We start from the raw sequence: 13,137 nt of genomic DNA, 5'->3' as shown, positions 1-13,137 counted from the left end.
ATTTGCAAATAAATTCATAAAAAATCCTACAATGTGATTTTCTGGATTTTTATTTCTAATTTTGTCTGGTCATAGTTGAAGTGTACCTATGATGAAAATTACAGGCCTCTCTCATCATTTTAAGTGGGAGAACTTGCACAATTGGTGGCTGTCTAAATATTTTTTAGCCCCACTGTATCTGAAAATGTTTCTAACTAGACTATCTTACCTGTATACCTCGGTCCTCCAGAAAGTGGAGAGCAACACTTATGCAGTTCTATTACGCGATATATATATTTTAAAAAAGCTGTGTTAGACAGGATTACCTATACATGCTGACCAGCTCAAATAGACAGACGCATGGCAGACCAATCCAAACTCATCTCTTGGCATGTCCAGCCCACTCATTATCTCAGCCAATCATGGCTAGCGGGAAGGTTGCTGACTTTTTCTGTGGCTAAACCAACTAGGCTCAGAATTTAACCATTTTATTCATATTTACAGATGGCATAAAAGTGTGTTATTAAGGCACATGAAAGTTCACATGTTCCGGAATGCATTTCTGCCAAAAAACGCATTTAGATTTAAAAAAAGTTTGCATTCAAATGGCTCTCCTGTGCAGTAGTGACGCATGACAAACGCCACATTTCCTGAAACAAGTCACAATTTACAAATAAATTATAATCAATCCCATATAGTCTGTTCTAACAAAAAACATCTCTAGTACAGCTAATATTGAAAACAGTCAAATGCATTTGTGAATTAAATCGTGTTGTGGTTTAATTATTCAAGGCTCCCTTTCTATTTTGTTTTATAGCTGAAATACATGACTAATTAAAGACATGGATGTCTTGTATGCTGTGTGATGACATGCACAAAGGAATGAATGACTGAGTGATATACTGTATATTGAAGTAGCACTTTATGCCAATAAATCAGTTAGGCTAAAACAGCTACAGTAAAAACAGGACTCTTAGGCCTCCAGATCCATGTTATTTCAATAACTTAGCTTCTCAAAGATGCCCTTTGGTGGTCCAACTAGCATTAACGGCAACATTGGCTGACAGTAAAATCTATTACGTCATGCATTTCAACGTGCCATACCATTCCGCAGCACCTAGCAAGCTGTGCTGCAGTATGACACAACTTTTAAAGGAAGAGCCACTTCTTTTAAAAGGAAGTGTTTGCTTGTTATTATACCAATTTGCAACTGGAAAACAAGAGCATCTAGAAAACAGTAATCCCTTGTAGTTGTTTTACAGTATTAGTGTTGCTGTGAGATTGGCTTAGAATTGACTTATGTGTAAGCGAAGAGAGGACTGCAGCCCACATCACTGCACGCGCCACCAAAATGTTCCCCTTTTGTCATTTTAAGACTCGCGCGCATCTCACCAAATGTGAATCTAGCATTCCTCTGCCGATCCTTCAGTGCGCTGTGTTTAAGGGACCACCCGCTGTAGACTTCTGACTGACATCATTTTTCATTTGACTCTACATGTAAAATCGGTGCACACTTGGTTCGCAAAGCAGGTCTCTTTGCTGATCTGTTTAACACTTTTTTGTTTGCTACATAATTCCATATGTGTTATTTCATCGTTTTGATGGCTTCGCTATTATTCTACAACGTAGAGAAAAAGTGCAAATAAAGAAAAACCCTTGAATAAATAGGTGTTCTAAAACTTTTGACCGGTAGTGTACGTGCACCTCGTCATACATATTTTTGTATAAGTCACCACAGGCCATTAGAAAGGTGTAAGGAGCTCCACTGGTTCATTTCTAGTTTAGGCGGTGTTTCTGTTACTCTGTTGTTTCTGTCTTCTCTGTGTCTGTGTTTCTATATCTCTGTATCTCTACTTGTCACTGTCTGTGTCCCTGTATCTTTGTGTCTGTCTCTGTCTGTCTCTCCTCTCTCCTGTGTCTGACTCTCCTCTGTCTCTCTTTGTCTCTGTCTCTTCCCTCTGCTGTGTCTTTCTGTGTGTCTGTCTCTCCTCTCTCCTGTGTCTGACTCTCCTCTGTCTCTCTTTGTCTCTGTCTCTTCCCTCTGCTGTGTCTTTCAGTGTGTCTGTCTCTCCTCTCTCCTGTGTGTCTCTGTCTCTGTGTCTCTCCCCTCTTTGTCTCTCCTCTCCTAGAAAACGGCCACAATGATTTATTCTTCTGCTGTTGGCTCGGTCTGTCCTGCTGTCTTCAGCAGAATCGCTGCACGCTGGCTTTTTCTGAACATACCTCTCCCCTCGCAGTGCAAGACTCTCTCTCTCTCTCTCTCTCTCTCTCTCTCTCTCTCTCTCTCTCTCTCTCTCTCTCTCTCTCTCGCACAGCACAGGCTAGCAGTACAGTAATACATTCAGGAAATGATGAAAAGACGTTAGATGTTGGTCCGCCCCACCCCCCTATGTAGCTGTGATTAATCATAGATCCGTTCCTACTGTTTGGTGTCCTCTGACTTTTTCTTAATCACTGAACCCGCTATCACTCTACCTGCTATCTCCGTCCCCTACCAGGTTCCAAATAGGTTATTTGGCTGTCCCCATAGGAGAACCCTTTTTGGTTCCAGGTAGAAACCTTTTTGGTTCCAGGTAGAACTCTGTTGGGTTCAATGTAGAACTCTCTGTGGAAAGGGTTCTACATGGAACCCCAAAGAGTTCTACATGGAACTGAAAGGGTTTTTACCTGGAACCAAATAGGGTTCTACTATGGGGACAGCCAAAGAACCCTTTTAGGTTCCTGATAGCACCTTTTCTTCTAAGAGTGTAGTGTGGTCCTGGTGTGTGTGTGTGTGTGTGTGTGTGTGTGTGTGTGTGTGTGTGTGTGTGTGTGTGTGTGTGTGTGTGTGTGTGTGTGTATTGCACTGCGAGAGGAGAGGTGTATTTTTGAATTTTTGCAATTCATTCCAGTCATTGGCAACCGAGAACTGGAAGGAGAGGTGGCCGAAGAAGGTGTTGGCTTTGAGGATGACCAGGCAAATATACCTGCTGGAGCGTGTGTTGCTATGGTGACCAGTGAGCTGAGATAAGGCGGCGCTTTACCTAGCAAATACTTATAGATGACCTGGAGCCAGTGGGTCTGGCGACGAATATGTAGCGAGGACCAGCCAACGAGAGCATACAGGTTGCAGTGGCGGGTAGTATATGGGGCTTTGGTGACTAAACGGATGGCACTGTGATAGACTGCATCCAATTTGCTGAGTGGAGTGCTGGAGGCTATTTTGTAAATGACATTGCCGAAGTCGAGGATCGGTAGGATAGTCAGTTTTACGAGGGTATGTTTGGCAGCATGAGTGAAGGAGGCTTTGTTGCGAAATAGGAAGCCGATTCTAGATTTCATTTTGGATTGGAGATGCTTAATGTGAATCTGGAAGGAGAGTTTACAGTCTAGCCAGACACCTAGGTATTTATAGTTGTCCACATAAGTCAGAGCCGTCCAGAGTAGTGATGCATGTGTGTGTGTAACCAAAATTAAAGCAGTGGTTCTAGCCAACACATGATTAAGATGCGACTGTTCAGCTCTCATGTGGGCCATCACGATCAGTGCCAAGCAGCACAGTCCTTTCCTAGTCCCCATCCAGACAGTAATGGACCCACACTGCAGATGTTTAGGACTGGGTTCAGATGACTGTTGTTGTTGAGGTAAACAAATTAGAGATATGAAAAGCTGATAGCTCTGTTAATGACCACAGGCCCCAGTCAGACTATGGTTATGTCCCATTACATCCTTTTCCCTTTATAGTGCACTACTTTCTGGTCAAAAGTAGCGCACTATAAAGGGAATATGGGTGCCATTTGGGATGCAGACACATTTATATCTAATTCCAAACACCCATTGAAGAATGGCCAGACTGATATGTCCTGTAAAACAGAATGGTGAACACAGAATGTGGGTTAGAGAGGTTTTAGTTTGCATTAGTAAAGACAGGGTGATGTCAAGATTAAACCCCTGACATTTAGACGCCTTAAACAGATTAGATCCAAGGCAAATATCTTTGATCTGTCTGTAAATAGCTAGGCTTTCATAAAAGCACCAAATCAACAGCATCCCATAGTGCAGCACCAAAACAGCATGTGATATGCTGCCTGACTGTTATCCGTCCTGTTATTTGTCTGAATAAAATGACCGCTTTTACGGAATGATCATTTTTTACATATTTAACTTTTTCATGCTTGACCGTTGTTTACAATACATGATGTAATTCCCCCCTGGATATAACAGGCGCAAACTTTCCCACCAGTTCAAATCCATACTGATGTAAACCTGGCTATTAGGAAACATAACGGACTTCCAGATACCATTGGCACCTTTTATGGAGCCTCACCATCTGCAGACATCATCCTATGTACAATTGTAATGAGTGGAATTTAACTGGTGTTAGCATAAGCGAAGGCCTGTGTACGAGAGCACTAGTGAAACTGACAATATAGGGCCATATGGCCTGAGTTCACCTGAGTGCACTGCCTGCGACTGATCATTGCAATGCCCGTTACTGACCATTGCAACGACAGTTATTGACTATGGCAACTACAGTTAATGACCATGGCAACGACAGTTACTGTTGTGAGAGAATAACAGGCATGAGACATAAGAGCCATAGGTGAGGTGTAGAACAAAATAGGGCTGTTTTTTTGTCTCTCCTGTCTGCTAATTAATGACTCAGGGAGATGTAGGAGACAGCTGTATAACTCACTGTTAAAGGGAGAGAGATGGTGAGCAGAATAGCTCTGTACTCTGTACCCTCTATCTCTCTCTACCTGCTGTCTCTCTCTACCTGCTGTCTCTCTCTCTCTCTACCTCCTATCTCTCTCTCTCTCTCTCTCTCTCTCTCTCTCTCTTTCTGTCTGCTCTTTTTCTCTCTCTTTTCTCTCTCGCTCCTCTGTTTTTCTATCCATCTAATCTCTCTGTTTTGGTCTTTGCATGACCTTAAACAGGGTCACTCAACAGTCAACAGCTATATGAAAATAGCAAAGGTACTTAATGTGCCTTTTTCAGAGCATGTATACAGTGGTAACATAGACATAGAATGGCAAAATGTGGTATTGTATAAAACTTGAATAGTTGAATAGAAAAATATTGTACTATATGAACCTGACCGCTCATACGCTTAGAATCCTCATTTCACATAATGCTGTTATAATTGGAAGGATTATGTATGTTAGTTGTCTAAGGCAGAAATGCTGTACTACGTCCCAAATGGCACCTTTTTCCCTATATAGTGCACTACGTTTAACCCTATGGGCCCTGGTCAAAAGTAGTGCACCATATAGAGAATAGGGTGCCATTTAAAAGAAAACAAATGACATTTTTATTTGTCACATGCGCTGAATACAACAGGTGAAATTCTTACTTACAAACCAGTAAGTTACTTAACCAACAATGCAGTTAAAAAAAATGGAGTTAAGAAAATATTTACTAAAAAACTAAAGTAAAAAATGGAATAGAAAGTAACACAATAAAATAACAATAATAAGGTTATATACATGGGGTACCGGTACTGAGTCAATGTGCGGGGGTACAGGTTAGTCGAGGTCATTTGTATGTGGTTAGGGGGTAGAGTGACTATACATGAAGAATAAACAGTGAGTAGCAGCTGTGTAAAAACAGTTGAGTTGGGGTGTGGGGGGGGTGTCAATGTAAATAGTCCGGGTAGGCATTTGATTAATTGTTCAGCAGTCTTATGGCTTGGGGGTAGAATCTGTTAAGGAGTCTTTTGGACCAAGACTTGGCACTCCGATACATGTGGGTCGCACACCTGGATATGGTTGAAATAGCAGTGTTACGGAGACTCAGTGCTACTATAAAATATGTCAAATATAATAGGCATCAGTAAAACATTTTATCTTGTCAAATGCTAACCATCCTTGCTTGATTTTTGTACTATTTCAACCTGACCATCCACACTCTGAGCCTCCTCATTTCACATAATGCTGTTATAATTGTAAGTATTATGTGTGTTGGTTGTCGAAGGCAGAAAGATTGCAGTCAGAGTGCAGAATAACTGCAGTATGCTGCAAATACCGCATTCAAAATAACGATGTTTTTTTTTTTTTACTGCAGTCATTTTGGAGTGTAACTACACTGCAGTTATACTGACTTATTCTTTCATTTCTGAAATCCAAAATACCAGTCGGCTGCAGTTACTGCAATATTACTTCAGTTTCAAAACTGCAATCTTTTTTTTGTAAGGGAAATGGCATCCTTTTCCCTATATAGTGCACTACGTTTGACCGTATGGCCCTGGTCAAAAGTAGTGCACTATATATGGAATAGGGTCTCATTTGGTATATACACCTGGACATGGTTGAGAAAACAGTTTTATGGAGACACCTGTGCTACTAGGAAGATAGTTCTCATGTCAACCCAAATACGGATTACTTACATTTTGTACTCTTGTCAATTGCTACACTTCTTGTTTATATTTAATCAAAAGCAGACTGTTTGAACCGAAATGTGATTGACATACAACTGTTTTTGTCTTTATCTCATCAGCACAGTTACTCATTAAACTTCTCTGCTTGTGTTTCTGTTTTAGTTTAACTTTGTGGGCAAACTGCTGGGTCCACGCGGGAACTCACTAAAGAGACTGCAGGAAGACACGCTCACTAAGATGTCCATTCTGGGGAAAGGATCAATGAGAGACAAAGAGAAGGTAACAGCCAAGTCTTTCTCTCCTTCTCTCTAACAGTCAAACATTCCTCTTTCTCCCTCTCTGTCTAGTAAAAACCAAGTCCTCTTCTCTTTCTCTCACTCTCTGTCTCTCTATCTCTCTCTGTTGTTTGTTTCGGGTAAATTGAGGCAGACAACCTCAGTGGAAAGGCATCAATAACCAGCTGAGTTATTGTGGATATGTTCTGTCTTGTTGTGTCTGTGACAGTCTTTCTCCGTCAGTCAGTTTGTCATCATGGCTGATTTGTGACATCGATGATCTTCAGTGTCATACGCAAACGTTCCGTTAGATTGTTGTGATCGATTCTCTCTCTGACGGCACAAACTCTGGAACACCTGCTGAACAGATCTGTCATGGAGATGTGCTGAGCTCAGCAGGTTTCAAAACACACACGCACGCATGCATGCACGCGCACACACAGCTCACACACGCAGCTCGGCATGCTTCACACACCTCCTCCACTACCTCACCAGGGAGATCTGTGATCTGTGATTGACAGTTTGCTCCAGATCCAGCATGCACCTTTACTTTCATAGTTTCAGAAAACGATGCGCCCGAAAAGAGCCTTTTGTTGTGCTATTTGTTTCAGAGTTTTCTTGCAGTGAGAGGCCTGTATAATACATGACGTTTTCTATCATTAAGAGGCGTAATTCTAGAATCTAATTCTAATTGTGTGGATACAGCTGTGTTCTTATAGCTGCCCCGCTGCAAGCCAGTTGGAGATGGATACAATCTCAGCTTCAGTGTATGCTTTATGGCTACGTGTAGAATTCTCATAGAATTCCTCCAATATCTGCCCAAGATTTGTCATCGTCAGTTACACAGAGTGTCAGTGAAAGGATCAAAGGAATGGCCACAGAAGCAACAGGCTGTATAAGGCTTTTCTCTTCTCCTTCTTCCTTCTCTTCCTCTGCTTCTGAGTGTGGAGCTGATGGCACCCCTTTTAGCCAATATGACATAGAAGCATTCAGAGTCTCTGTCCTGAAGTTGCTTTATTGTACGTTCCTTGGGCTGGGTGACGTTTAGGGAGGCGTATGCTTCTGGGTTCAAGGTTGGTGTTATGGAAACGAAGGCTAGTGGAGCTTTAAAATGGATGATGAAATTACATGTTGTTTTGGGCTTCCCTGTCCTCTGTCAGTCCTCTCAGTCTGCAAAGAGTCCCTACAATACACTGCATCCATGCTGTTGCTGTTGTGGCTTCCTCCTATTGTTCAGCATGCTTAAGAACGCGTCATCTGCAACAACTAACAGCATATACATGTCATGCTCTGAACCAAACTGTCTTTCCTATGGAGTTCCTATGGACTCTCATGTTGTTGTCTCAGGCTCTGTGCCTCTTTGTGCCTCTGTTTCTGGGAAGAGAATGGCTGTTTGATAACCAGATTCTCTGTGAGGAATATAAACAGATTCTCTATGAGGAATGTCAACAGTAGGGGAGATGCTTGGAGGAGATAGAGGAGGTGACAGCTGTAATCTCCTGCCATGGCCTGCTGAGCACATATAGGAAGACAGTGTGTGTGTGTGTGTGTGTGTGTGTGTGTGTGTGTGTGTGTGTGTGTGTGTGTGTGTGTGTGTGTGTGTGTGTGTGTGTGTGTGTGTGTGTGTGTGTGTGTGTGTGTGTGTGTGTGTGTGTGTGTGTGTGTGTGTGTGTGTGTGTGCGTGTGTGCGTGTGTGTGCGTGCGTGTGTGTGTCATTGATGTCTCTTCGGCAGATCCATCAGTAGAGGCAGACAGTATGCACAGAGGAGCCTCTTCCTCGTAAAACACAGATTTATGAGGGAAATTAGCATCTCATCAACATGCCACAGGTTTAAAACAAGGTTATTTATAATTACATGACAGACTCTGCCTTGCATGATGCTTCTAGAGGACGGAATGTGTGTGAGTTGCAAGATTCCACTTGAGGAAGGAAGTTCTCAATAGCTAGCAGCATAGAGGCACACCACTAGAGAAGAGGTGAGCAGGATTTTGTTCTACTAGACAAGTCAGTTAATTAAGAACACATTCTTATTTACAATGCTTGCCTACTTGTAAAGGCCCCCCAGCCTAACCCTCCCCTAAACCGGACAACACTGGGCCAGTTGTGCGCCTCCCTATGGGACTCCCGATCATGATTGGTTGTGATACGGCCCGGGCTCGAACCCGGGTCTGTAGTGACACCTCTAGCACTGCCTTAGACCGCTGCACCACTCGGGAGATGTTGTCGGCTGTGCTGTAGTTTTACTTAGGGTTTGCTGTCCTATTTTGGCCCTTCAATTACATATTGCCTCTTTCTGTCTGGATGAGATGGCCCATTGAGATCTATTTTGGTTGGGTCCTATTTACACTATACTATGTAATGTATTACATGTACAGTATAGAGTGGTGCACTCCTTTATGGCATTAGAGGTTTGATCAGTATTGTGATTGTATTACAATTAGGGCTGTCAAACAATTTTAAAAAATGTAATTAAGTTAATCGCAGGATTTGCTGTGTTTAATCTCGAATAAACACAACTTCAGAATTTGCTCAAATTGAGCAGTATTTTCAGATTTTTTATTTAAAAAAACATTACAAGAATATTGACGTCTTGATTTTGTCCAAAGTAACAGTTAGCAAAATCTGGTAAATTGATAAAGCCCAGATTCTTTAACCTCAATGTCAACTTGTTTTGACATCCCCCAGTTGTTTTTATCTGTACAGATTGTTTGGATTGTTCAGTATATTCTGAATACTTTCGGACAATGCGATCACAATAAAAAAAAAAAATGTGTGCACTTACATTTTTAAAAGTGAACTAGAGTTAACTGATTAACTCCAACAGCCCGAAATATAATACGTTTAAATTCAATAATCAAGTCAAATAGATTTGCTGGATCAGTCTTGCTGATCCTGTGTGGATTAAATAAACTGTGAGGTGTAATTGAGGTGACATTATAATAGGCCAAGTTAAAGCACGTTCTGACAACTTCTGGTGTAAAAAGGGCTTTATAAATACATTTGATTGTTTTTTGTTCCACCAGGAGGAAGAGCTACGGAAGAGTGGAGAGGCCAAATATCAGCACCTGAACGAGGACCTCCATGTCCTCATAGAAGTGTTCGCTCCCCCTGCAGAGGCCTACAACAGGATGGGTCACGCACTGGAGGAGATCAAGAAGTTCCTCATACCTGTACGTACTGACACCTACACACACATTACTGTTACCCTGTCCTCTTTTTATTTTATCCAACATATGAACAAAATATATCAGCTAGCTAGTCAATCAATCAATCAAATGTATTTATAAAGCCCTTTTTTACATCAGCGGAGGTCACAAAGTGCTGTCCAGAAACCCAGCCTAAAGCCCCAAACAGATAGCAATGCAGGTGTACATCAGCTACTCTGCTTCTTTTGTGCAACATGTGATTATACTCTGTGTCAGTGACTGCATTGAACACCCAGATAGTAAAGTAAAGGTCATACAGGAAGTAGCAAGTGGCAGAATTATGGTCCAGTCCAGTCACAATCCCTCTGCTTCTACAAGCTAGCCAGCTGAAGTAGTTGAACCACTATCCCACTCTGTCTGATTGGATGCACGTCCCTCTGAGGGAAGGGAAGTCATGGGGATAACTGACTAAGCTGAATAAGAGAGTAACACAGTCAGACAGGAAGCACTCAGCACAGCCGAACCCTCTCTGGGACGCCCATACATCACGTTTATTTACTCTTACTCAATGTATTATGGATGTGACTGATCTGTCTCATGCAATTATGGAAGAATAGTATGATCTCTCCATCCCATGTTGATGTGTTTGATCGTTCCAGTCTCACTCCGAGCCATGATGATTTATTTCCGGTCATGAATGACGTCTTTAAATTTCCCTCACAAACACTCAGAGATGTGTTGATATGGAGGAGACACAAGACAATCGTCTCCATGGCAGCATGATTAAACGCTGATTTCCATATTAATTGCTACGTTCCGTTGAGTGGTGAATACAACTGTGTGCGATGATAAAGCACACACACACAGAGAGAGAGACGATTGTGTGTGACGATAAAAAGCCAAATGGGGTTCCTGGGTTTTATCAACGGGGGATCAGGAGTGTGTTGCTCTGCCTGAGGAGCAGCGGTCACAGCAGCATCATGACACGCATGAGCGCATGCACACACACACACACACACACACACACACACACACACACACACACACACACACACACACTGCTTGGTCACAGAAGCACTGTATAGTCATTAATTAGACATTCCTACAGGGCTGTAACCCTGGAGATAAAGGACGCCATTTAATATGCTGTAATTAAAAGGGTATGTGTGTTTGTTTGTGTGTGTGTGCAGGATTACAATGATGAGATCCGACAGGCGCAGCTGCAGGAGCTGACGTACCTGAATGGTGGCTCAGAGGATGCCAAGGTGCCAGCGGTGAGGGGCAAGCTGCCTGCAGCACGAGGTAGAGGGACACCTGCCCCAGGACCCATCAGGTACCTACTGCCAACGTGTGTGTGTGGGGGTGGGGGGGGTACACCCTCTGACCCAAATGATACACAATACAACTTTGAGAACTATTGACATTCAAAGATATGTTAGTATGCATCTTTCCTGCTGTATTCTCTTTTTGATGTAACTCCCCAGATGACTTAGGATAATACTCAAATAGTCATCTCCATTATAATACAGTACACATGCTGTGTGGCTCTCAAGCGTTCTACTAAATGCAAAGTATATTTGTGTTTATAAAAGGAAACATCAGATGAAGAGATAAACCAGGTCACAGAGAAGGGATGTGTGTATGTTAGTGTGTGTGTAGATGTTTGTATTGCTCTGAGAGGGATTATAATTGGATATGTTTTAAATTAGACAATAAATAGCATTTAGCATGCCTAATGTAGGTGAGAGAAGAAAGAACAACTAGAGGCAGTGTGGTGGACAGTAAGTCAGATGCATAAACCATATACTCACTACCGATAATGTGATTAAGTCTGAATTGCAGAGGTATCCTGCTGACAGTCTACTGGTCCACTTAAGCCATAGGGCTCTGGTCAAAACAGTGCACGACATAGAGTGATATTTGAGACCCTACCTATAATTCCCTGCTTGTCCTGTGTGGTAGGAGTCGAGGAGGTGTGCCCCCTCCCCACGCAGCTGTCCCCCGTGGAGCAGCACCGAGAGGGGCACCCCCTAGCCGGGTACCATCCGCCCGAGGGAGGGGTGTGCCAGCACAAAGAACACGAGGGGCTCCCCCGCGGAGACCACCGCCTCCCGTAGTACAAGACACATATGGGGAATATGTGAGTATTTACACAGTAAGAGGGAAACGTGTTCATGCATGTACGCTGGCACACACACACACAGACACACACACACACACACACACACACACACACACACACACACACACACACACACACACACACACACACACACACACACTGTGTCTGCATACAGGTACATCCTCCTAGTATTATCAAAACTGAGAAGGGATTTTACTGGTAGCTGCTATGGTAATCTTGGCATGCTTGTTTACCTGTTGTTTCTGGAGGGAGCCCATATGAACAGCTGGCAGTGATAGAATATATTAACTCCAGAGTCAGACCCTTTGGACACATGCCAAGGAGGACTCCCTCCTTCCGTCTACCTCCCACCTTACTGTCACAGCAGGTCCTCAGGGACGCTGCACCAACCCAGCATATTTAGTAGAGAGGATGACGGGAGGAGAGGAGGGGTAGGAGAGGACAAGTACCCTGCCAGTCCATAGTTAACCACATCTGACAGGTTTATATGGAGGTCTGCAGTTAGAATGGGTGGAGGTCATAGAGAATGACTGGTAAAGAGCCTCGGCTGGACCATCTGCTTCACATCATTGTCACAGTGGTAAACTGGCTCCACAGACAGACAGACACACACCTGCACCTGGGGATCCGGGAGAGAGAGCACTGCAGACATCTGGCTGATGATAAATCTTCACCATATCGCTGTGAATTACAGACTGAATGAGCTCCACTACTCTCCATTGTTGTAGAGGGTTGGTAGTACACACAACTACTGCTCTGTTGTTGTCTCCATTGAGTGATGCTAACAAATAGTTTCTTGTAGTTTTCTATTAAATTACTGCTGAGGAGGAGATGCATTTCTTGCTCATACTTGATGCCTCATTCTTCCAGTTTTTATCTCGTCTACAGACAGTCTGGCTCAGCCAAATGGCTTGAAGCCATGTTCTGTTTATCCAGCATGTTTTTAGAGAAGTTAACATGACAATATATCACCTACTGCAGGCGATTTTTTCTTGAGTGGAAGGTCGGGGGGCCGTAACTATGCAGACTGACCTCAAGAAGCCCAAACAGATATAGCATTTGACAAAAACAGAATCATTTCAAACCTTGATTACATTGTGATATGATCACATATACCTCTCAATTTATTAGGGATATGTGTGTCTCCTTACAAGGACAATATCTAGATACATGGGCTCCGATACGATACAGGAACAATACTTTTAGTTTGAAACCATTCGATGCAATTTGTTAACATT

General features: G+C 42.8%; 1 protein-coding gene across 2 annotated transcripts in view; it reads left to right on the top strand.

Annotated features, from left to right (window-relative positions):
* LOC112264643 (KH domain-containing, RNA-binding, signal transduction-associated protein 3-like) overlaps positions 1-13,137 on the top strand; it is a 155,469-nt gene that overhangs the window by 104,613 nt on the left and 37,719 nt on the right. For both annotated transcript variants that reach the window (XM_042295500.1, XM_042295501.1), the window contains exons 3-6: positions 6,497-6,613; positions 9,634-9,780; positions 10,947-11,089; positions 11,719-11,896. In XM_042295500.1, coding sequence (XP_042151434.1) covers positions 6,497-6,613; positions 9,634-9,780; positions 10,947-11,089; positions 11,719-11,896 — 585 coding nt within the window. The remainder of the gene's footprint in view (positions 1-6,496; positions 6,614-9,633; positions 9,781-10,946; positions 11,090-11,718; positions 11,897-13,137) is intronic.

This window comes from Oncorhynchus tshawytscha, linkage group LG13 (assembly GCF_018296145.1).
Source record: "Oncorhynchus tshawytscha isolate Ot180627B linkage group LG13, Otsh_v2.0, whole genome shotgun sequence".
NCBI lineage: Eukaryota > Metazoa > Chordata > Actinopteri > Salmoniformes > Salmonidae > Oncorhynchus > Oncorhynchus tshawytscha.
This window is presented reverse-complemented; position numbering and strand designations above follow the sequence as displayed.